This window comes from Apium graveolens, chromosome 4 (genome assembly GCF_009905375.1).
Source record: "Apium graveolens cultivar Ventura chromosome 4, ASM990537v1, whole genome shotgun sequence".
Taxonomy (NCBI): Eukaryota; Viridiplantae; Streptophyta; class Magnoliopsida; order Apiales; family Apiaceae; genus Apium; species Apium graveolens.
In genome coordinates this window covers 300,116,100-300,142,405 of record NC_133650.1, presented here as the reverse complement: position 1 = coordinate 300,142,405, position 26,306 = coordinate 300,116,100, and the positions used below count along the sequence as shown (strand labels likewise).

General features: G+C 37.4%; 2 protein-coding genes across 2 annotated transcripts; one reads left to right on the top strand and one right to left on the bottom strand.

Moving 5' to 3' along the window:
- Positions 1-521: 521 nt before the first annotated feature.
- On the top strand, positions 522-21,455 carry LOC141721385 (4-alpha-glucanotransferase, chloroplastic/amyloplastic). Its single transcript, XM_074524305.1, has 16 exons — positions 522-1,005; positions 7,702-7,764; positions 8,557-8,645; positions 8,742-8,802; positions 9,690-9,768; positions 10,631-10,767; positions 10,858-11,016; positions 11,109-11,185; positions 17,928-18,067; positions 18,151-18,182; positions 18,273-18,347; positions 18,969-19,041; positions 19,144-19,232; positions 19,533-19,577; positions 19,725-19,877; positions 21,050-21,455. The coding sequence occupies exons 1-16, from the start codon at positions 667-669 to the stop codon at positions 21,152-21,154; spliced, it is 1,716 nt and encodes a 571-aa protein (XP_074380406.1). The 5' UTR covers positions 522-666; the 3' UTR covers positions 21,155-21,455.
- Positions 21,456-21,655: 200 nt separating this feature from the next.
- LOC141721386 (uncharacterized) lies at positions 21,656-26,188 on the bottom strand. The gene is made up of 10 exons (XM_074524306.1): positions 25,906-26,188; positions 24,511-24,606; positions 24,264-24,338; positions 24,076-24,144; positions 23,333-23,409; positions 23,008-23,096; positions 22,642-22,771; positions 22,185-22,275; positions 22,041-22,106; positions 21,656-21,928 (listed from the first exon to the last, which is right to left on the bottom strand). The coding sequence occupies exons 1-10, from the start codon at positions 26,074-26,076 to the stop codon at positions 21,809-21,811; spliced, it is 984 nt and encodes a 327-aa protein (XP_074380407.1). The 5' UTR covers positions 26,077-26,188; the 3' UTR covers positions 21,656-21,808.
- Between the last annotated feature and the right edge of the window lie 118 nt (positions 26,189-26,306).

Below are 26,306 nucleotides of genomic sequence, written 5' to 3'. Positions count from 1 at the left end.
ATGCAGTGTTGTAAGGGGACGATTGGAATTAATGATTTAGGATTAATTAAAAAATAAGAAATTAATTGAAATAAAAATTGGATGTATTTATTAAATTATATTTAATATATTATTTTGATTATATTATTTATTTATCAATAAATATGTGTTTATTATATTATAATTTTTATAATTATTTATATTTAATTAAATACTCCATCCGCTCCGGGTGATGTAATTAAAAATATATTATATTATTATTTAATATAATAATAATTATATTAAAATTTTTATTTTTATATAATTGAAAATATAATAATTTTATTATAATATATCTTAATAAATTTATAAACTATTAATATATCGATAAATTAATAAAATTTATCGATATATTAATATTTCAATTAATTAATAATTTTTAATGTTACAAAGTAATAATTTACGGAGGTTTTACGGCAAGTACATCCTCACTTTCTCGTTAATTTATCGATATATTAATATTTCAATTAATTAATAATTTTTCATGTAACAAAGTAATAATTTACAGAGGTTTTTCGGCAAGTTCATCATCACTTCCTCGTCGCTAACAAACACTATCCTCCAACTCCAGTTCAACTGCTTTAAAGTCTTTGATTCATTACATCAATTACCTCAAATTGTGTTCTAAATCTTGTTACTACTTCAACAATGTCAGTTCAACTTTGTTTAACTAACTTTCCTCGTACACCTCTTGTCAGTTTCCCCAACACTTTCTCTAAATTTCACTTCCCTGTTGCTCGTACCAAACGCGCCCCTACAATTTCGCAGCATTACAATAACTTGACTTCTACTCTCCCTCCCGTCGGCCAAAACTTGCCGGAGGACTACGCCGATTGGTTGCCGGTAAGTGATCCTAGTCAGCGACGAAGAGCTGGGATTCTTCTTCATCCGACGTCGTTTCAAAGTCCTTATGGCATTGGAGATCTTGGTGAAGAGGCTTTTCGGTTTATTGATTGGCTTCATCTTGCTGGTTGCTCCCTTTGGCAGGTCAGCTTCAGGCCTCACTATATATATATATATGTTATTTACGGGTTATTGGGTCCGGTATGCATTTTGTTACGGACACATGTTGTTTTATGTTGTTGCATTGTGTTTTAATTTTAATCCACCTTTTTTTCATTACCTGCCTTTATTTTTAGTAATTTATTTCTGTACCCTGTTTGCTGTTATCATAATTGCACAGTCCGAATTAAATAAGTACTTTACTTGATGCTTACTAGTGTGAATACAATCTGCGATTAATACATATAATCAAACAAATGTGTGCGTGAGTATACGAAATCAAACGGAGGAAGAAAAGATATAAACAGAAGAGAGATCCTCGAGTCCAGTTGAAACTGTATCCTTAAAGTTATTTCGCCTCGCACCGTATGTGCGAGTCGATAGCCTCCCAGGATAAAACGAGGTAGCGGCGGCGTTACGGATAACGAGCACCTTCAGCGAGCTTGAACGGGTACGAAACTATCACCTAGAGAGAGAGTTTTGTGTTTAAAGGCGAATATGTTTTTGGTGTGTCTAACCCTAACGCCTTAGAGGTGTTTATATAGGTGTAGATAGACTTATGCGCTACTCTTTTCCATAATTAAATATCATTAATTATGGAATCGGTGTAATACTTGCAAGCTACTCTATTCCATAAATAATCTGAAACAGAATCAGATTAAATATATCAAGACATACACCATATCAATTAATCTGAAACAAAATCAAATTAATTTATGCCATAATATTTGAGCCAAATTCTAATGGAAAATAATAATTTCCATTATTAAGAGAATATCATCATATCTCACACATCTTTTGGTCATAATGCTCAAAATATGACTTACCAATATGGGACTTATATCCATATTTTCCAACAATCCCCCACATGGGTGAGATTGGTGATCTTAGTAGCACACACCAGACAGACAGACACGGAGTTTGACTTGGTGATAATTTCTCCGATCAGATATAGCATACGATAGGTAGAGAATGCTCCTTGAACCTTCGCTCGAGTAAGCATACCGACTTTATTGGTAGACAGTAGACGTGCTTGTCCTTGAACTGTCCGACCGTTTGTGTAAACGATGATATACTTATCACTATATCGTTTCTGACTCGTTCAGCTCTCATGAGTATGTCCATTTTGGCCATGGAACATCGTCCTGGTTCTGCAGAAGTTTCTAAAGAATTGTGTCTCGCAATTCTCCTTTGAAGCGGCCCCACTTCTCTCCCTCATAGGTGATCTTTATCTTATAGAGTAACCCGCGTTTACTCAACTGAATTCCATGCGTTCACTCCTGAGCTCCATGTATTCATCAAAGATCATTAAAAGCTCAAAGCTTAACCTCGTACCTTACGGGTCTCACTGTTTCCTCATCATAGGAACAGGCCAGGGGTTACCCCCACAGTGATTTGGTCATCATGATTTAGTTGTCCCATTGAACCAAGTTCTTGGGATCTCCAGTCAGCAATGGTTGGGTGTCCGCCATGATGCCGTTAAGCAATAGGCTTAAGGCCCATCCCTCTCGATGATTTCTCAACCACTTCTCTTGATAACCCTTTGGTTAGTGGATCCGCGATATTATCTTTTGACGGTATATAGTCAATAGTGATAATTCCGGTTGAGATCAATTGTATAATGGAACTGTGTCGTCGTCGTATATGACGAGACTTTCCATTATACATCGTGCTCTGCGCTCTGCCAATAGCGGATTGACTATCACAATGAATCCCTATTGCAGTTACAGGCTTTGGCCATCTTGGAATATCCTCCAGAAACTGACGTAGATATTCAGCCTCTTCGGCGCATTTATCTAGTGCCACAAACTCAGCTTCCATCGTGGAATGAGTGATCACCGTTTGTTTTGAGGATTTCCATGATATTGCCGCTCCAGCTAATGTAAACACATAGCCGCTCGTAGACTTAAGTGCTTTCTTGTTAGATATCCAATTTGCGTCAGTATATCCTTCTAATACTGCTGGGTATCTGCCATAGTGCAGTCCATAGTCTCGAGTTCCCCTCAAGTACCTTAGTACCCTTATGATCGCTTTCCAGTGATCAGCTCCCGGATTACTCGTAAACCTACTCAACTTGCTAATTGAGTATGCAATGTCTGGTCTTGTACAGCTCATGAGGTACATCAGACTACCAATTATCCTCGAGTATTCCAATTGGGAAACAGCTACACCTTTGTTCTTGGATAGGTGCAAAGTCATATCCACAGGTGTCCTAGCTTTCTCAAAGTCATCCTTAAGAAACTTCTCAAGGATCTTGTCAATATAATGTGGTTGACTTAATGCGAGACCCTCTGATGTTCTAGAAATTTGAATTCCCAGAATTACATTTGCTAGTCCCATGTCTTTCATGTCGAATCTTGAGTTCAACATGTCCTTGGTAGATTTGATCACTTTATCATTGCTTCCGGCAATAAGTAGATCATCTACATATAGCGTCATCATGACATAGCCATTGTCATTCTCCTTGACATAGCTGTTCTCGTTATCCTTGTAATAGGCACAGCTATCACATTCATTGATTTTGAAGCCATTGGCCAGCACGAACTCATCAAATTTTTCATGCCATTTCATAGGCGCTTGTTTCAAACCATACAATGATTTCACCAATCTACAAACTTTCCTTTCTTGTCCTGGGACAACAAACCCTTCGGGTTGTTCCATATAGATTTCCTCATCTATGTCCCCATTTAGGAAGACTGTTTTCACATCCATTTGATGTACAGTTAGATTACGCATTGCAGCAATAGCAAACATCATCCTTATGGACGTTATTCTCGTTACAGGAGAATATGTATCAAAGTAATCAAGGCCTTTTTGTTGCTTGTATCCTTTAATTACAAGTCTGGCCTTATACTTATCAATAGTGCCATCAGTTTTCAACTTCTTCTTGAAAACCCACTTGCTACCTAATGGTTTGCAACCAGTTGGCAAGTCCACTAATTCCCAAGTATGATTTTGCATAATTGAATCGACTTCATTCTTGATGGCCTCTTTCCACATAGGTCCATCAGGTGAGTTAACCGCCTCCTTATAGGTTTTTGGGTCACCTTCTTCGAGCAAATAGGTAATAAAATCAGACCCATAGGATTTCTCCGTTCGTCGTCTTTTGCTCCTTCTCACTACCCCCACATTTTCGTCTTCACTTTCGTCACTCTCATTATCGTCATCTACAGACTCATGAGATCGTTTAGACGTCGTAGGTTGTTGGTTTCCTGGATTACAGGGAAACATCGTCTCAAAGAATGAGGCATTCCTTGATTCCATAATGGTATTCTTTTGAATATCAGGAATCTTGGATTCATGAACAAGAAACCGATATGCAGTATTATGTGGAGGATATCCGATGAAAATACAATCCACAATCTTAGGACCTATCTTCACCTTCTTCGGTGTAGGGATCAGTACCTTTGCAAGGCACCCCCACACTTTCAGGTGTTGGTAACTTGGTTTCTTTTTCTTCCACATTTCATAAGGACTTACATCCTTATTCTTGCGCATCGTAATATTTAAAATATTATTTGCGCTTAAGATGGCTTCTCCCCACATCGATTGTGGAAGCCCAGAGCTTAACAACATCGTATTCATCATTTCTTTCAGAGTGCGATTCTTCCTTTCAGCCACACCATTTGACTGAGGGGAGTATGGTGCAGTGACCTCATGGATTATACCATGTTGTGAACAAAATTCTCCAAATGGTTCAACATATTCACCTCCACGATCACTTCGTATCGCTTTGATTTTCTCAGTCTGTTGTGTCTCAACTTCTTCCTTATAGATTTTAAATTTATCTATAGCTTCGTCTTTGCTTTTCAACAAATATACATAGCAGTATTTTGTACAATCATCGATGAATGTAATAAAATACTTGTTTCCTCCTCTTGTTGGAGCGAATTTTAAATCACATATGTCGCTATGTATTAGGTCTAGCACTTTGGTGTTCCTTTCCACACGTTTAAATGATGATCTCGTTAATTTTGCCTCAACACAAGTCTCACACTTATGTTTTGAATCAATAGTAAGTTTAGGTATGTATTCTTTTGCACTTAAACGTCGTAAAGTGTCATAATTTACATGTCCTAATCTAGCATGCCATAAATTAGGAGACTCAAGCAAGTAAGCAGAAGAATTCTTCATTTCATTATCGTCCTTAACGGACATTACATTGAGCTTAAAAAGCCCATCGGTTAAATAACCCTTGCCTACAAACATACCACTCTTAGACAAAATTACTTTATCTGACTCTATTACAATGCGAAAGCCATGCTTACTCAACAGAGAACCAGACATAAGGTTCTTGCGAATATCAGGCACATAAAGTACATTCTTCAAAGTCAGATTCTTCCCAGAGGTCATCTTCAGGATCACCGTGCCTTCACCCTCAATGGTAGAAGTTGCTGAATTCCCCATGTAGAGCTTCTCACCAGCATCAGAAGCTTTGAGGCTAGAGAAAATCGCCTTGTCTGAGCAAACATGCCTAGTAGCACCAGTATCAATCCACCATTCACGTGGATTAGAACCGACCAGGTTCACTTCAGAGACCGTAGCACAGAGGTCTATATCACCCATATCCTTGGAGATATTCTCTACCATGTTTGCTTCTTTCTTCTTGTTGGGCTTCTTGGGCTTCTTGCAGTCAGAAGACCTATGACCAACTTTATCACAGTTGTAGCACTTCCCCTGAAATTTCGACTTCGAAATCCCTTCTTTGGGTGCCAGCTTTGCCCCTTTACTAGAATTAGTCTTCTTGGGCTTGGAGCTTTGAGCATGCTCCACCATGTTTACCTTCTCAGTGGCAACATTAACTTTCTTCTCGGACCCTCTGTTGTCTTCTTCAATACGAAGTCTAACAATAAGATCCTCCATAGACATCTCCTTTCGCTTGTGCTTAAGGTAGTTCTTGAAATCTTTCCATCCAAGTGGAAGCTTTTCAATAACAGCAGCAACTTGGAAAGACTCACTTATGACCATTCCCTCAGCATGAATGTCATGAATGATCACCTGCAGTTCCTGCACCTGACTGACCACAGTCTTAGAGTCTGCCATCTTATAATCAAGAAAGCGGCCAACAATCCACTTCTTTGCCCCAGCGTCCTCGGTTTTATACTTATGGTCGAGTGACTCCCATAAGACCTTAGCTGTTGGCTTCGCGCTGTATACGTTATACAACGGGTCAGACAAACAATTTAACACATAGTTCCGACAGATGTAGTCGGAGTGCTTCCAAGCATCAGCAGCATACACAGTCTGCATGTTACTCTCAGCAGTGAGCAACGGTGGTTCTTCCTTAAGGAAGCGATCCATATGCAACGTGGTCAGATAAAAGTGCATCTTTTGTTGCCAACGTTTGAAGTTCGTTCCGTTGAACTTCTCAGGTTTTTCAGCATGTGCAGCAGGCACAGTTGGCATAACAGGTGCAGCAGGCACAGTTGGCATAACAGGTGCAGCAGGCACCACAGGTGGAACAGATGGTACGTGCGTCTGTACTACAGGTGTATGCACACCAGTAGGCACCGCAGGTATGATCGGAGGAGTGAATCCTGCCGATATCTGTCCAAGAGGAACACTAAACTGTCCAATGACAGTGTGTCCCACAGGCACATGTCCCGAAGGCACATGTCCAACAGGCGTTTGACCCCCATCAGATCGTACGATCCGTGCGTTAAGGTTAATCGGCTGCTGGTGAACCCCATCGAATCCAGTGATCTGTGCGTTGGGATCAGCCGTCATGTTCATCGGATCGTTTACAGTTTGGTTCTCCATCGATCTGTTACTCAATCAAAACAAGCAGATACAGATGTATCAGTCACAGATGTATAAAATAAATAGCTTTAAGATTGTGAATACAATCTGCGATTGATACATATAATCAAACAAATGTGTGTGTGAGTAAACGAAATCAAACGGAGGAAGAAAAGATATAAACAGAAGAGAGATCCTCGAGTCCAGTTGAAACTGTCTCCTTAAAGCTATTTCGCCTCTCACCGTATGTGCGAGTCGATAGCCTCCCAGGATAAAACGAGGTAGCGGCGGCGTTACGGATAACGAGCACCTTCAGCGAGCTTGAACGGGTACGAAACTATCACCGAGAGAGAGAGAGAGAGTTTTGTGTTTAAAGGCGAATATGTTTTTGGTGTGTCTAACCCTAATGCCTTAGAGGTGTTTATATAGGTGTAGATAGACTTGTGCGCTACTCTTTTCCATAATTAAATATCATTAATTATGAAATCGGTGTAATACTTGCAAGCTACTCTATTCCATAAATAATCTGAAACAGAATCAGATTAAATATATCAAGACATACACCATATCTATTAATCTGAAACAAAATCAAATTAATTTATGCCATAATATTTGAGCCAAATTCTAATGGAAAATAATAATTTCCATTATTAAGAGAATATCATCATATCTCACACATCTTTTAGTCATAATGCTCAAAATATGACTTACCAATATGGGACTTATACCCATATTTTCCAACAACTAGTTTACACATGTTTTTTTGATTGAATTCTGTGAGTACAGATGTTAAGCATTGCCTTCTTTTGGTCTTAATTTTTGGTCTTAATTTGTGCCGCTTTTTTAATTTTATAATGTCGGACTAAATTTGACAGTTTTATGTTGATACTGCTTACTTCTTAGTTATGTTTGATTTAAGGATGGTGTATATTGTCGATGCAGGTTCTACCTCTTGTACCCCCGGGAAGGAGGGCCAATGAAGAGGGCTCCCCCTATTCTGGGCAGGTCATATTACTTTTTTTTAGATTGCCTAGGATCTCGTTTTTTTTGTCAGGCCTAGGATCTCATTTTTATCAAATATATTTATGCTAAGTTTTCTTCTGGCGTACTCAAAGGTACCCGGTTTACATATTGGGAAATCTTGAGAGTTTGCTATCGGAAATTACTCCACTAAATTTTATTGTCTAATGGTAAATCTACAAATATATATGGACTCTAATTTTTTTTCTAGATATAATGGTTACATTTTCTTGTCATTTTTTTGTTTTTATCATGCATTTGCAAATGCAATGTTTTTTGCTTAATCACACCCTACCTGTAATGGAACCACAAATATGAATTTAATCGAGTGTGAATACTCTGCTTTCATCTTATTAGAGACAAATAAAAATATGTACTTGTTTAAGATTTAAGAATACCTCACGCTAAGTTTCTGTTATGTCAAACATGCAAAACTCCATTATGACCCTTCATATTCTTTTTAAAAGATATACTCATTATCCGCCATTATTATCACTATAACTTCACTTCTTTCAGTTTTTGCATAATTATTGTTGGACTTTGACCTGAGAGCTAGTTGTTTTTTCCTAAATAGAGAGCTAGTGTGTTGGCACCTTAATGCTAAGCTTGAAATATGAAAACTATGAAATGTGGTTGACAAGCTATATAGTACAATGAATGTACCTACACATGGCCTAGGTTGGCTCTGCCCTGCTTCCTGGATTACCTCTGGTGTATAGTGCTTAGAATCTGATACAAACTCCATTGATAATGACTTTCTTTAGTTGCTTTGTTTAGGATGCAAATTGTGGCAACACCCTTCTAATCTCTCTGGAAGAGCTTGTAAAGGATGGCTTGCTTACACAGGACGAGCTCCCAAAACCATTGTGAGAATTAATAATATATGAATTTTGAAGGAATGAAAGTGTTAAGATCACTTCTGAAATACATATGTGCTTCGTTATGAATTGGGATCCTTGCAGGGAAATGGATCGTGTAAATTACTCTGTTGTCGCCGATATAAAGGATCCTTTAATTTCCAAGGTAAAATGAAAAGAAAAATTTATGAAGTTTCATGTATTGCTTTTATCTTTGTTAAATTTCATGCGGTTCAAATGGGCATGCACAATTCATTACTGTTAGTTAAGACGTGAAACTATTTTTTTTGAAATGCTCATTAATATGATCAACAAGCTTATTTAGATTTAACCCATTATGGAAGCACATAGTACATACAATTTCACCACAAAAGATTAAGACTATGGCCAGCCACAGTGTATTATGAACATTGCTGGAAGGCTACTGTTAGTCAGCATTACGAGATTATCAACACAAATTAATTTGGAAGTATTATTTATCTTCATCCAAATACATTGTATAGCCATAGTAGATAATTTTATATCAAGCCTATTCGTCTTTCCCTAAACACTGCTGTTGAAAAACAAAAAGTAGAGAGTAGTCTGTAATTTACATATGTACTTCGGTCTCCAAGTATCGGGACATCATCTCTTCCTGTGAGTTCCGTAGTTCCCTATGTTGTAATATAATAACCTAATTTATTGGTACCTTATATACCTTAGCGCTTCTTTGACTGTTTAATCTTTTAATTTGTTGCACCTTTTGCCTTTATCCCTTTTGTCCTACTTAGCTTTGGCACAGATTAAATACAACTTGCTGCTGTACGTTGGGATTTAGATTCTAGTTTATGGTTCATTATTTAGTTCTTTAGTCAGGCAGCTACTGATGCCTCTACATGAATAACTCAAACAACACTGTAGTTATATCTTGCAGTTTTAGCTTATAATTGCCTAGTGTGTGCTTGGTCTGTTATTTTACTATTTCTCCCTATTATGTAGCATACATGGACTTAATTAAGACTGTGTAAATACATTCATCTACATGACCTACATGATGATTTGGTATATTTTTAGGCTGCGGAGAGGCTCGCCTTGAGTAAAGGAGAGCTTAAAACTCAACTTGAAGAATTCCGTAAAGACCCCAATATTAGCAGTAAGATATCTTTTTAGATTTTTTAAGGGTTGCCTGATGAAGAGAAACGTCAATACCGTTACTTCAAGTATGAGTTCTGAAATGTGTGTTTGCATTTGAAAGCCTAATAGTCTTGATGTGGCATTCATTTTTTTTTCATGTATTCTGATTGAGGAATCATTAGGTTCTTTTTAAGCCATTAAATTGAATCAAACTGAACTGTATTTAAGAGTTTAGTTTAGTTTGACCTCTTAAGCAGTTTAGTTTAACTGTTTTGATAAAAAAATAGTCCACATTTTGGTTTAGGTTTTCCATTTTTAAAATACTAAAAATAAACGTAACCATTATAAATAAATGATCGCTTAGACCACTTTAGTGAAAAGGTTATAAGAAAAGTATTGTTGGAATATTTTTATTAAATTTATACATCTAATCTCCAGAATATAGGTACTCATATAAACATTCACCTTCTTTTTTAGCCAAAGCAATTAATTCAAAAATCTTTCTCCGTCCTTAACCAAAATATGTATTTATATGTCTGTTAAGTGAGTTTGTCCTTTTAACTATTAGTTATTTTAATCAGTCTCCCTGTTGATAAATCAGGATAGCAAATTCAAGCAACCAAGAGTTTCCTTCACCATTCTACAAATTAGAACATAATAAAGAACTGGAATAGTTTTTACTAAATGTAAGTAGACAGCAATAATTTTTTTCGAGGCTGATATGTTCTTGTATTATTATGCAAATTTTAGTGGTTTACATTTACGAAGGTAATTATTTTATGATTCTTTTAGCCTTAGGTTCCGACATTAGTTTTGTGCTGCTGCAACCATCCACATATCTCTCTAAAATTATTCCACCCATGTATTTCATAATTTTGTAGGTTGGCTTGAGGATGCAGCAATTTTTGCTGCAATTGATGACTCTTTCAAGACCATGAGTTGGTATGATTGGCCTGAACCTCTAAAGAATCGCCATCTCGCAGCCTTGGAAGAAGTTTACCAAAGCAGAAAGGACTATGTAAGATCTGTGTGAACTTTGAGTGTGTCACAGAGCTCATATTTGAATTCTAGAACTCATGGACATGAAATGACAAATTCACATTTACAGATAAATATATTCATTGCACAACAATTTTTATTTCAACGACAATGGAAAAAAGTCTGTGATTATGCAAGGGGTAAAGGAATCAGTATTATGGGTGACATGCCCATATATGTAGGTTATCACAGCGCAGATGTTTGGGCTAACAAGAAATCGTTTTCACTGGTCAGTATTTAAAAGAATTTGTTATTTTTTCATCTGTATATGTTAATATAACATGGACTAGAATGAGGGTTTAGTAACTGTTTGTCTGACAGAACAAAAAAGGTTTCCCGCTTCTAGTTAGTGGTGTACCTCCTGATGCCTTCAGTGAAACTGGTCAGCTCTGGGGCAGGTATATAATTTATCAAAAAAAAATTGTGTATGAATTTGCATTTTTCAAATTGCAGTTTTACGCATGTAGAAGTTGACAAGTTTAGGGATGGCAAGGGGTCGGGTTCGGATCGGGTATTGTAAAATCCAAATCCAAATATTTTCGGAGTTATCCAAATCCGTCAAGTTTCATATCGGATCGGGTATTTTTCGGGTATCCAAGAGTACAAAAATATAGTCAAATTTTATATTATTTATACATGCAAACACCATTAATTACATTTGAATATTAGCTAAAATTAAAATACATTAATTAATAAGTAGTCAAACACATTAAAAGACAAAATATTAAGTATTTCATCACAAATGATTTTTTGTTGTAAATATTTGAAAAGTACATTTTAAATAATAAAATTTGATATTAAAATAAAGAGTTATAATTTACTAAATAAGTGTGACAATCTTGACATTAATCTCCTACTACTCGAATAATACAATAAAAATATGTAAATTACATGTTTAGATCTAAAATTAAAATATAACATATAATATATTATTTATGTGTCGGGTTTTAATCGGATTTGGATTAGGTTTTGGATTCCAGATCGGGTATCGGTTCTGTATCGTTGAAATCCAAATCCAAAATTTCGGATTCGGTATATCCAAAATTTCGGGTTTCCGGTCGGGTATCCGTCAGATCGGATTAGTTTGCCATCCCTAAACAAGTTTACTTGGCTACATTTCAGTTCATTTTACAAGGTCAGGCTAGGGATGGAAAAATAATCTGATCTGATGGATACCCGATCTGAAATCCGAAATTTTGAATTTACCGAACCCGATTTGTTGGATTTGGATATGGATTTAATTTTTAAACCCGAAAATTTTTGGATTTCGATTTGGATATTAGGTATACCGATCCGAAACCCGATCCGAAATCCGAAACTGTATTCGAATTCGAAAGAAACTCGAATAATTATTTATATATTAATTATATATATATAATATTAGAATTTTATATATTACACATTATAATATTATAATATATATATATTATAATATACATTATACATATTATTATATAATTTTTTGAACATATATTTTTATATTTATGTTAAAAATTAACTAATTATAAAGTTTAATGAAATATAATTATTCAATCATTTAAACGGGTGTTAAGTTTATAAGGTTAACAAAACATCTTTTAGTAATAAATCTAAAAAACTGGATATCAATTGAGTTGAGTTTTTATATATTAGCTATACATATAATAACACAATTAATGATGTGGTGGAGTGGTTGATGATGACACGTTAAAACTCTTTCTCAACGAGTCGTGTGTTCGATCCCAAACACTTGCAACATCAATAATTAAACAAATTTTCAGATTTCGGGTTCGGGGTTCGGGTTTCGGGTTCGGGTATGAATATCCAATTCAAAAAAATTTTGGGCTTCGGGTATACCCGAAATCCGATGGATCGGGTTCGGGTATTCATTTTCGGGTATATTTCGGGTTCGAGTATGGATACAATTTTCGGGTTTGGATATGGATTCTGCAATACCCAACCCGATCCGACCCGATTGTCATCCCTAGGTCAGGCTCCATTTATCATTATATCATACTCATTTTTATATATGGTTTTAATGTAAAGAATGTGAATGACATAATTCAAATACTATTTATCCCGGGTTAAAGATAACTAATAGACGCATATATTTGATGTATATTTCTCAGCCTATAATTAGGGAATCAGTATCATCATCTAGCAGATTTGTAGGCATTCAATTATATTGTATCCATAATGTGAATAGGCTGGTAACTATTTATACAGATGAATGAATGTGAAGAGGGCAAGGAGCCTATTACCTCTTTTATGGTATCAGAGCAAAGTCCTCTAACCTAATTCCTCTCCTTCCACTCTTCTTCTTCTTTTCACCACCAAGATATGACTTCCAAAAACCAACTCCACCCTGCTACAACAGTGTCCAATATAAAGAGTTTTATCCCAATAACCTTGGAAATGGAATCAGGCCAGTATGCTTCCTGGTCTGAGTTGTTTAAAATCCATTGCAGAGCCTTCTTGGTCCATGACCACCTCTCCCCCATGCCTGATACTCCCAAACCAGTCACATCTCCCTCTAACAAAGAATCACAGCCACCCAAACCCGATGATGAGTGGGATCGCCTGGACGCCATTGCCCTACGATTTATGGCACGATCTCAAACGACCTCCTTCACACCATTCTCAAACCTAATTCAACTGCGTACGCTGCCTGGATTGCTATACAAAACATCTTTCAAGACAACAAAAGTTCACGTGCCATTCATCTTCTTCACAAGTTCTCTAATACCCGTTTGGATGGATTTCCCAACGTTTCTGCATATTGTCAAGAATTAAAAGTGTTGGCTGACCAACTTGCCAACGTCAATACACCGGTAGATAATGACAGGTTGGTATTGCAACTAATTGCTGGGTTGAACGAGCAATATGAGGGTATAGCCACAATCCTTCAACAACAAGAGCCCCTCCCCTCTTTCTATACCGCCCGTTCGAAATTGGTTCAAGTTGAGAGTCGGAAGGCGGAGTAGGCACTCCACGCCTCTAAAAACGCCGGGACAACCCTTGCAACAGGTACATCACGACAGCCCCAGTATGATAATCGGCCTGATTTTACTTACGAACGCAGCAGGGGCCGTGGTCGCTTCAGAGGTCGAGGTCGTGGACGTAACTTTGCTGGTCATGGACGATTCTCCTTCTACAACAATCAGGGTCCCTTCTGGCAGCAATCATACCCGCCTTCGCCCTGGCAGCAACCTCGAACAGTTCCTCATGCACAACAGGCTCAGCAGTTCAGTTGGCCCAGTCCACCTTGCCCGTACCCCACCACTTCAGTCCGGTCAAATCAGGCCCGACAAAGCACACAAGGTCTACTTGGCTCCCGACCAAATCAGGCATATCAGGCTGCTTACACTCCAACAAATATCGAGCAAGCTCTCTACACCATGTCTCTACAACAGCCCGATCCCACTCTCTACATGGACACCGGAGCAACTACCACCATGACAAACGAGCAAGGTGATTTTCATTCCTTCTTTAATAATTGCACTTTACAAAATATTGTCGTTGGAAATGGTGACTCCATACCGGTTCTTGGACAAGGCACAAAATATCTTCCCAAACCCTTCCCACCCTTTGTCCTTAAAAATGTGCTCTACGCCCCTAAATTACTTAAAAATTTAATCTCGGTTCGTAGATTTACAACTGACAACTCTGTGTCCGTTGAATTTGACCCTTTTGGTTTTCTTGTGAAGGATTACAAGACCCGGACCCCTATCCTCCGGTGCAACAGCAGCGGTGATCTTTACCCTCTCGTGCTCGGGTCGGGCTCATCACAACCCTCGGCCTTTGCTGCTATTTCTTCACAACTCTGGCACCAACGTCTTGGACATCCGGGACAATCTCCTTTGCATTCCTTAAAAAATTTTGGTTCAATTGACTTTAATAAATCTATGAATAGTGTTTGCCAATCTTGTGTTCTCGGCAAAAGTATTAGATTACCTTTTTACACTTCTACCTCTTGTACTTCACAACCTTTTGACATCATTTATAGCGATTTATGGACATCTCCCATTGTAAGTTCAGAGGGTCATAGATATTATATTTTGTTTTTGGATGATCTTACCAATTTCTTATGGACTTTTCCCATCTCAAAGAAATCTCAAGTTTTCTCAGTTTTCTCCAACTTTGCACAACACATAAAAACACAATTTGAACGAACAATTAAAACCTTCCAATGTGATAACGGAAAAGAGTACGTCAATGCATCTTTCCAAATTTTTTTTACTGAAAATGGAATGGTATTCCGCCTTTCTTGTCCTCACACATCTTCCCAAAACGGGAAAGCGGAGCGAAAAATCCGCACCATTAATAACATGGTGCGCACTCTTCTAGCCCATGCCTCTCTACCTAACATTTTTTGGCACCATGCCCTTGACACTGCCACTTACCTCCTAAATATTCTTCCAATCAAATCCAATAAACAAAACACTCCTACCGAGCTCTTGTATAACAGCACACCCTCCTTTGATCACTTACGTGTTTTTGGGTGTCTATGCTACCCACTCACCCCATCCACTAAAATTCATAAACTAGAACATCGCTCCCATCCTTGTGTGTTTTTGGGTTACCCATCGAATCATCGAGGATACAAATGTTTCAATCTTCAAACCAAACAAATTATTATCTCTAGACATGTAGCGTTTGATGAGACAACATTCCCATTCTCTCATACGCTCACACCCACACCTTCCTATGATTTTCTCACCCACACCCTATCTCCTCACTACTGGCAGCATATTTCATCTTCGGTACCTACCCAGCCAGCAAACCAAGAACCCCAACCCTCACCACCCAGCCCTACACACTCAACTACAATCGACCAAACATCCCCTACATTACCTACTAGACCAAATAGACAGCTCGCTCCGCCACTAATTTCTTACAACCGCCGCCCCAGAGCTCCACCCGCCCAACCACCTACTTCACAGACCTGTTCCAATGACACAATCAGCAACCCTGCTTCTGGTACTTTAGCAACAATCGACCCACATATCACAACAGCCTCTGTTCCAAACCAAACTACACATACAAACCCACCGCCACCACCCTCTCGCACCATGCATACTCGATCCATGAGTGGAATTACCAAACAAAGAAACAACCTAAACCTCAACAAATCTGCAAACACCATTTCCATCATTCCCGTTCCCAAAACCCCGATCCAGGCCCTGTCCACACCGGAATGGTACACCGCCATGACAAATGAGTATAATGCACTTATTAAAAACGGAACTTGGGTGTTAGTACCACGTACACCAAATATGAAAGTCATACCTAGCATGTGGCTCTTTAAACATAAGTTTAAATCGGATGGTAGTCTGGAACGATATAAAGCCTGTCTGGTGTGTGATGGTCGATCACAACAAGTTGGCGTGGACTGCGGGGAAACTTTTAGTCCAGTGGTTAAACCAGCCACAATTCGGACAGTTTTATCTATTGCTTTGTCTAAGTCATGGCCCGTACACCAACTGGATGTCACTAATGCGTTCCTCCATGGAAATATATATGAGACAGTTTACATGCATCAACCCATGGGTTTCCGTAACAAAAACTTTCCTGACTATGTTTGCCTACTTATAAAGGCTCTTTATGGCCTTAAACAGGCACCTCGGGCCTGGTACAAACGTTTCACCGACTTTGTCTTAACTTTGGGTTTCCATCACAGCAAGTGTGATGCTTCTTTATTTATTCTTCATCAAGGTCGGCACACGGCTTATCTGCTACTGTATGTCGATGACATTCTTCTTGTCACCTCCTCTGCTGCTCTGAGACAACAACTCATGGCTAAGTTGGCAAGTGAATTTGCCATGAAAGACCTTGGCCCCCTCAGTTTCTTTTTGGGCATCTCCGTCGAGCGACAGAAAGATACAATGTTTCTCTCTCAACACTCTTATGCCACGGAAATTATTGCTCGAGCAAGGATGCAATCTTGCAATCCAGTATCCACTCCCGTTGATGCAAATGCCAAACTCAGTGCAGATTCGGGTGACCCATTTCACGACCCCACCCTGTACCGTAGTCTAGCAGGGGCGCTTCAGTATCTGACTTTCACACGGCCCGATATTACCTATGCAGTTCAGCAAATCTGTATGCACATGCACGATCCCAGGACATCTCATTGGAACGCTTTGAAGAGGATTATTCGGTATATCAAAGGCACACTGTCTTTTGGCCTGACACTCGGCCACCACAGAGATCCTTCCTTGCTTGCATACACAGATGCCGACTGGGCAGGATGCACTGATACCCGACGGTCCACTAGTGGGTACTGCATATATTATGGTGATAATCTACTCTCATGGTCCTCTAAACGCCAAAGCACTGTTTCTCGCTCTAGTGCTGAAGCTGAATATCGTGGTGTTGCAAATGTTGTAGCCGAGATTTGTTGGTTACGTAATTTACTTCTGGAGCTACATCATCCACACACTCGGGCCACGTTAGTCTATTGCGACAACGTCAGTGCGATATATCTGTCCAACAATCCAGTTCAACATCAACGGACAAAGCATATTGAAATTGACATTCACTTTGTTCGAGAACAAGTACAGCAGGGTCAAGTAAGAGTTCTCCACATCCCATCTCGCTACCAAATTGCGGACATCTTCACTAAAGGTCTTCCACGTGTCCTATTCGAAGACTTCAGATCCAGTCTCAGCATCCGCTCTCCTCCCGCTTCGACTGCGGGGGTATAATAGACGCATATATTTGATGTATATTTGATGTATATTTCTCAGCCTATAATTAGGGAATCAGTATCATCATCTAGCAGATTTGTAGGCATTCAATTATATTGTATCCATAATGTGAATAGGCTGGTAACTATTTATACAGATGAATGAATGTGAAGAGGGCAAGGAGCCTATTACATCTTTTAATAACCAAACTGATATATAGACTTTAACATGTTATTGTGATTTTGTGTAATGTATTGTGTCTTTATTACCTGAAACTTATATGTTTTTCTTTCCGTAACCTGTTAAACATGTGTCCTCTAATTACCATTTTGCTGTAAATCAGATCATCATCACATTGCAAATATTTGTATAAATATTAAAAACAATTATTTATTAGGATTGTTGTTTTCTCCGATCATTTTTTTTAATCTATTAATTTCCCTTACTACTATATTTTTATTTATAATGAAAGCCCATTATATGATTGGGAATCCATGGAGAAAGACGGATTTTCCTGGTGGATTCACCGTTTGAGACGTGCACAGGATTTGTTTGATGAATTCCGGATAGATCATTTTAGAGGATTTGCTGGTTTTTGGGCGGTTCCTTCTGGTTAGGCCCTATCTAACTTGTACTGATCAGCTAAATGATTGTTATAGCTCTGGAAAATAACCATTATTCTCATACATGTGCAGAAGCGAAAATCGCGACAGTTGGAAAATGGAAGGTCAGATACTATCCTTTTGGAAGAAATTATTAAAATTTAAATTCTACACATGCCACTGAATTAGTTCTGATGTGCTTCTTTTGCCAATAGGTTGGACCGGGAAAGTCTTTGTTTGATGCCATATTCAAAGATGTTGGCCAGATAAATATAATAGCAGAAGATTTGGTAAAGCCTTTGAAATTGGATCTAGACACTTTTTACTTCAATATTGTAAAACCTTTTTTCATTACTGAGTCATATGTTGCGGTGCTATTGTACCTCTCTCAAACACAGGACTTCCCTCACCCTTATTATCACCCTTTCACAACTGATATGTAATAACCACACAATATCCCGTCCACAGCTCAGGATTGGCACCTGCCAAGAATAGCCCCTTTGCCATGTAACTGGGCTCCCCTTGGCCCACTTGGATCCCACCTAGAGATCATTATAATGTAGGCCGTCGAGTGCTATTGGCCCCCTCTCAATAGGGTGAGGATTTCCCTCTCAGCAATATGCTCATCCACAATCGATGTGGGATAACTGCTTTTTCCAACACCTCAAGATTTTTGGGAAGCTGGTCATCTGACAAACTCTTCACATAAACATTTTCATACTTCATGTGTATTGCTTTAATTTTTACGTTCATTTAGGGGGTGTTACTTTCTAATTGTATGCCTTTGCTACCTAAAATGCTTTTTAATTGATGTTGTTATCGTAAAAAAAATCACGCATTCTTATTGTAAGCATTGATGTCTGTTACATGAACAGATCTTACAGCCCTTGTTATATGCTTTTGCTTGTCAGGGAGTCATCACAGAGGATGTAGTTCAGCTTAGGAAGTCAATTGGAGCGCCTGGAATGGCTGTCCTACAGTTTGGTAGCGAAAGTCTTTTTGCCTGGTTTGGACAGATCATTCATTACATGCTAAAAAAGCATTTAATAAGTATATACTAATTCTTGCATTCATCCTTGTGGTTAGGTTTTGGAAGTGATGCAAGAAACCCTCACTTGCCTCATAATCACGAACCCAATCAAGTTGTCTACACCGGGACTCATGATAATGACACGGTACATTGTCTATGCCTTCTCATCTATATCAGAAGTTAGGTAGAAGTAATTTTAAGATAGGCTATACTGTACTATTACATCTACTTAAATTGATTAGATAAAACTGGTACAAAAATTTTGAACTTTTGCACTACAAAATTTAGATTGAAGCTGAATATATTTTACCAAAAAAATTTCAACTCAAACATGGTGAAATAATAATTGCCCAAAGTCGTGGTTTCATATTTATGTTTTATCATTTTAAATAATTAAATTTATTCTAAAGATAAACTTACTATCTGATACTTGTTTATGTTGCAGGTTCGAGGTTGGTGGGATCTTTTGCAGCAAGAAGAAAAATCCAATGTGAGTGATTCTTTGTAGTAAAAAGTGGTGACTATTATATTACAAAAAAAAGAAGAAAAAGAATTAAGTTCAAGTGCTTTACTTTTGTGCATGCCTAACATCACTGCATAATTCCTCATTTTCTAGTAAATATAATTGCAATTGCAGGTACTTAAGTATCTTTCCATTTCCGAAGAAGATGATATCTCGTGGGCATTGATACAGGCGGCACTTGTTTCTGTTGCTCGGATATCAATCATTCCTATGCAGGACGTCCTTGGGCTTGGAAGTTCTGCTAGGATGAATATTCCAGCTACTCAGGTAAAGGAATTTCTTCTTCATGTGTAACGTCAAAGTGGACATTTTTTTTGTCTTAAGTTCCATTATTTTCCCGTCTTAGGTTCGATGCTTTCTTTTAGATCACATAGGCCCAAGTTCGGTAGCCTCAGTTACTATGATGATTTGACATGCTCGGGGATATGTGCACAGTTGTGCTTCATTATACAACTGTATCCCACTTGCAAAATAAGACAGATCATATAGAGTCTGTTTTTTATTGTTACCATTGTTTGACACAACCATATTTCCATCAATCTACTTTTCGTTCTTAGGGTTACCGGAAAAAAAACAAAGACTGCATGCTCGATATATGCTCATTTAAAAATGGAGCTCTTTTGTGAAACTGAAATGTATATTCAGAATGTGTAATCAGTCTCATTTTGGTTCTATGGTTCTTACAACATGAAGAAATCTGTATGTGGCACTGATACTCTGTATAGGAGAGAACATCTTATTCCACTAATTAAATATAACATAATATGCTGGCTCTTTGTAACTTGGGATATAGATATGTGATTTTATCTTCAATGATACTCCTAATACTCTCTCCTTATTTGATTTTTTATTGTTGAAGTACTTTTTAGCAAAAGAAGTACAATATAGAAAGGAGAGAGTTAGAGAGTACTTTTAATAGTTTTAAAGAAAGTATAACGTAGGAGAGGGAGGAGACTCCTTACAAATTTATTCCCAGTGATTTGAGAAGGCACTAACCTCTGGGAGCGCCACTTTTACTCACACTCCTCAAATTTTAACTTAGGAGCCTCTTGGCAAAAAAATTGCATGATCATTTGCAATGTATATGATCATTTACATGGTTTTAAATATATTTTTCTACTAAGGTTATATTTAAATATGACATAAGAATCTGCCTAGGCGTCTAAATCCCGCCTAATTAATCAACACTTGTACTTTACTTAACTGCAGCCTAGCTAAGCGTAGCGTTTTTTAGAATATTGATTGCAAGATGATGTGGCAAAAACCTGGAGTCTTGGAATTGTAATTTTATAATCCATTGCCAAATTATATGTAAATAGTGGACAAGTCAAGTATGATATCTTGTTGCACATTGCTTAAAGGGAAATTTCACGAGTAGTGGAATAAATGATTTTTTTAACACTAATGAATACTTGGAAACCTATTTGTGGTGGATGTAGTTTGGAAACTGGGGTTGGAGGATGCCTACTACAAAGAGCTTTGACAAATTGAGTAATGAGGCACAGAAATTGAGGGAGTTGCTTTCAACATATGGACGGTTATGAGCGCTATGTATCTTCACTTTTCTTCTCAGAGCATCTTATCTGAAAATGTGTTCCTCACTTTCTCGGCGGACTTGGACGTCCACGAGATTAGAAGACTCAGTATACACCAAAGAAGCTAATAAATGCTGCTGTCATATGGATATGTAATAATGGCACATTCATCAATACTTTAGTGCTACCAGATTTTGTTTGGCGGTTTAGTTGTAATCTGTGGAAACCTATAATCGGCAGACTTCATGTTTTGAGGATCCTTCAGTTCGGCTACATGAATAAAGAGAATTAAAGTATGTTATAATTTTAATATGAACAAGAATATGATGAATCCAAATAAATGCTTAGCTTCAAACACTCTCAACCTCGCACATTATACTTGCTTCATGAACCATTGTTTACTGAAGTAGCTACATGGAGCTAGATCTCTCTTTCTACATTTTCCCTCTTTTTCTCTTTTTAGTTAAGATAAAGGATGATAATGGTCGTGCAGTTTGGAATAACTTATAATGAGAAGTATTTTCGCAAACGATATTAATTGTTTGCGACTGCTTTATTATGAGTGTGCAAAAATGCTGTACAAGTTAATTTTTTTCCTATGAATTCTTATATACTCTTTATAATTTATAATGAGTATGCGGTCCATGAAACTGCATATTTTGTTTAGGCAGCTTTCTCAATTGCTTCTATGCACTCCAGAACAGTTGCTTTATTTGACATTGCTACCATTAGGGCTTCATGTAGTGCAGTGTTGGTCTTTAAGAGAGATGCAGCGAGGAGAACCTGCACTTAAGTATGTTGCTTCATCAGTATATTAGCATAGTAGAAACACTAAAGTTGAAACTTTCTTGAAACAACATTTTGTAGAGAATATAAATGGAAGAGAGCAACATACTGCCCATCTTGTTAGATTTTGTTGTTGATCTTTGGTGATGGTTGGCTTGCTCCTGTTTATGAATCTCTGAAGATGAATAAATCATCAATGTTAATAATCAGTATTTCTACAGAGTTAGTGTGTAATTTGATGGTATCCACAAACCTGAAGACTAAAAAGATCAACAGATTGGCCAACAACTTTCTCGTATTTTAGACCTTCTGCTGCTAATCCAGCCATGGCTACTACTGCCAACCTGGTAACAATTGTCAATATAAATCCTTATATTCTTGAAGCTTCCTCATCCTATGCTTTGCACTCAAAGACCCCAACTAGTCGCAACTATAACAACTTCCCGTTTTCCACACAGAAAAACCAGAACGGCGGGACCTAGAAATTAGAGAGTGATTCTATCTACACACCCTCCCCTACTTAAAGAATTATAAGAATAAAAAAGAATTTAGTACAAGCTAAACATGGGAACTAACTATTTACGTGCCCCCTTTTCACTCGCAAAGAAGTATTGCAAAGAAGTATGCGCTCAAGCAGAATCAAAGTTAAGCTCCAGGTAAACAACATTAGGCAGTCTATAATTGGAATTTGAAGAATTGACAGCAGATACCTGTCCAGTTCTTTTGCATCAAGCTGCCCGCTGTATATCAGTTTTTCCAGCCGTTTGTCAGTCAGATTTACGTTCTCTTTCCCAATATCCAAAGAATACCCAAGTATCGGAAGGCCAAGCAAATAGGCAACTACCGAAATTCAACCAGTTGTGTTAGAGAACAAACGTCAGCAAGTTTTTTGATTCAAGTAGTTGAATTTATGCATGAGTGTCGGTTTATCATATATTCAGAGATTTAGTATGATTGTGTACCAGCAATTATAACATCTTATCTTTAACAATAACAGATAATGTGATTGTGTAATGAGATGTTTATGTAGTACTTTTTGTTTTCCACAATATCAGTGAAATTTCCAGAGAGAGCACCTAAAAAGTGAGCAGCTTCATGCCTAGCAATTCTGTCCTGATAATCAGGAAAAAATGTTGAAAATCCCCCAATGGCGGCCTGAAGAAGCCTACAAGGAAGCATGCAAAATTCAGCTTTTAATACAAGGTTCGATGAGATATTTGGTTAATCCTTGTTCAACTTTTAATAGCCACCACATCAATCTTAAGAGGACTTGATAGTCCAGACATGTAAACATATACTCTTAAAAAACTGAACTATTGAACACACACATGCGACAGACACACACACACTATTACTGCCGCTTGATACACTGTATGTTGATGTATGGTAGACTTAACTTACCCAGGGTTGGTGCTTCCAACAGCCAAAACTACTAAAGATATACTCCCAATTAAATAAGGCACAAAGAATCCCCAATCCTATCAAATGAAAATTTTAAAACTGGTCAGTGATGGAACAAGCATATGTAGCAAGGATAATTAATACATGCCAGTTAAATTCTAGATGGAACAAATAAAACAAAGATCTACACTCCCTCTGTTTGTAAATAATTGACTCATTAACTCATTTAAAACAATTATAGAGATTGATATAAAACATGACAAGAATTTCCGGTTCACATGTACTCATTTACTCAGGATTATGATGTGTAACGAGGATAACAGAAACGTGCCACTTACATTCTAGATGGAACAAACAAAACATAGATTAAATAAAACATACGAGATTGTTCAGTTTGCATACACATTTGCTATTCAAAATTATAACTATTGAATATACAAGAAAAGTAGAAAACTAGATTTCACAGTCATGAGAGGTCAGATTGTTAACGGCACTGGGTGCATTTGAAATTAAGCGTCTGCAAGTTTGATTTAGATATGCTTGACAATTATCAGATGTGTAAGTTAGTCGACGAACCATTGTCCCAGAAATTGCATTAGACATAACATGTAGCATTAAATGGTGATATAATAATCAATTTAAATCTGATATGTAGCCTTGTTCCAGTACACTGTACAACTACTCATATAGTAAGATCACTCTAATAAAATGTTTATGTACCGAGGAGATGAATATGAAGTTACCCCAGGAAGTTGGCCAGCAAGAGTACCTAAAGCCCCTGTTGTTCCCACCACTGTGGTAAGAAAAGCAGCCTGCATCACTGCAGAAAATTAATGAAATGAAAACTATTGTGGAACTAACTACCAATTTGAATATTGCTATGAAGATTCTAAGACTATGCACAACAAATGAGCGAGTATGCTAAACTTACGTCGTTTCTAACACTTGGGATTGCAAGGTTCTCGGCGTTTTTAATTCCAAGAGTTGTCAGCTCACGCAGAGATGTCTGCGCATAAGAGTGAATTAGTTGTGAGATTAGTTTTCCCTACTCGTAAAACTCACATTTATGGAACTCAGTCCGCAAACAAGCACATTTGATTTATTGCTCAATCTGCATTGTTTTGTAACTGTCGTTAATGACTGAGTGGAACTCGCTCAATACATCAACGGAGACTAACCGTACGACGGGAGATGTTTGGTTGAGAACCCCACTGCTTTGCCCAGCCTGCTTCTCTCAGCTTATCTAATGCTTCTTTCACTGCATCACTATCTTTCTGCACTAGAAGGAAAGCTACATTAGTACTGCTGATTGCACATACTGGAGCTGAAATGATTTATACATTTCCAAAGAATTCGTAATCATTCTCAGCAGATAATAACTTAGGCTATGCTTATTTGTACTCTGTCAGACTGTCACATTTAAGTGCATTTTATTGATACATTGTCTCTCATCATTTATTTATTATTCTTGTGTTTGTGTTTTTATTAAGTCAAGTTGATGCAGTACCAAATGATCGTAGATTGGACTCTCTTAACATATTGAGATCCAAAATTATATTCTTGTATTTTGTGTTTTTATTAAGTCGAGTTTCTCCAAATTAGGGATAAGGCTGCGGCCTGTGGGTCAATTTATGAAAACCAGGGGTAAGGTTGCCCGGAGCGAGGATACCAAGTCCAGGAAGCCGAATTACATTCATCAGAAAATTAAAAAACAAATGTATACTTATTGGATCGTAAATATTGCCTAGAGAATATCATTGTCTATAATACCAAGAGAATCAGTGCGTTAGAGTGCTATTTTTTTCCAAAATATCATGTGTTAGGTAGATATAATTGCTAAAGACTCTTCCGTTAGAAATCTCCATTCTATACGGATAGATCATGTTTGTTTCATAATATTAAATATAGGATATAATTATAATCCTTTAAATTTTCCAATCTCATGTTTGTTTTGTAAAAGTTTATTCCTCCATAATCCAAGGATTACAATCCTTTAAATTATATGTTTGTTTTGTTGAAGTAGATGACATGATTATAATCTCCTCCAATACTTGGTCGAAGAATGTATATTATTTAATCTCATCCAACAAGTCATGGGACCGAAAAAGTTAAAGGATTATAGTCCAATCCCCGTGATTATTCTAAAAAATAAATATGAGATAAAACTTTAAAGAATCATAGTCAAATCTTAAAACTTAATCCTTCAAAATAAATATAAAATATGATTAATTAATCCATATGATTAATATTTGTGGAATTAGTTATACCGAATTATAATCCCCTGAAACAAACATGGTCATGGAGTGTTCAAGTTTGTACTCCTATAATTCTTTAGATTAATAATTTTGGAACATTCATAGAAGCTAAGTGACCAGTATAATACATTTTTGGGCGGTTTACTACTTTTTTTTGTTAATTAGTTACACACGCACAAGCAGTTTGCATCCGCAAGGGGGACAATAGTTCAACCACTAACCAACCCTTTGTCGGCCAACTTAGTCTTACTCTAACTACACTACACACACAATTGAGAGGAAACTCAAAAAGCTCAAAGTAAAAAAAGAAACGGGGACCTGGGAAATAGCTGATTCGAGAGTTGAAAGATCGACGCTGGGAGGAGCTGAAGAAGAAGCAGCAGCTTTGATCAACGTCCATTTGGAGAAAGATCCGTTACCCATGTGCTTGTAATTATTTCCGGTAGAAAAATTTGCCCCGACGATCGGTAAATACATGGAGGATGCCATTGCTGGTTTTTATATATTTCGTAGAGGCGTTTATTGTATTATATGGCCTGGGGATGAAGATAGAGATATTAGTAGCTGATAAGGGTCGTTTTGCTTGGCGGGAGTCATTTTTCATCTACCCACCACCCTACTTTAGTACCTGACGAATCTAATTTTACTATTGATTTTAGACTTAATTGCACCGAAATGGTATGAATTATAATTTTTTTTATAAAATGGCTAATATATAA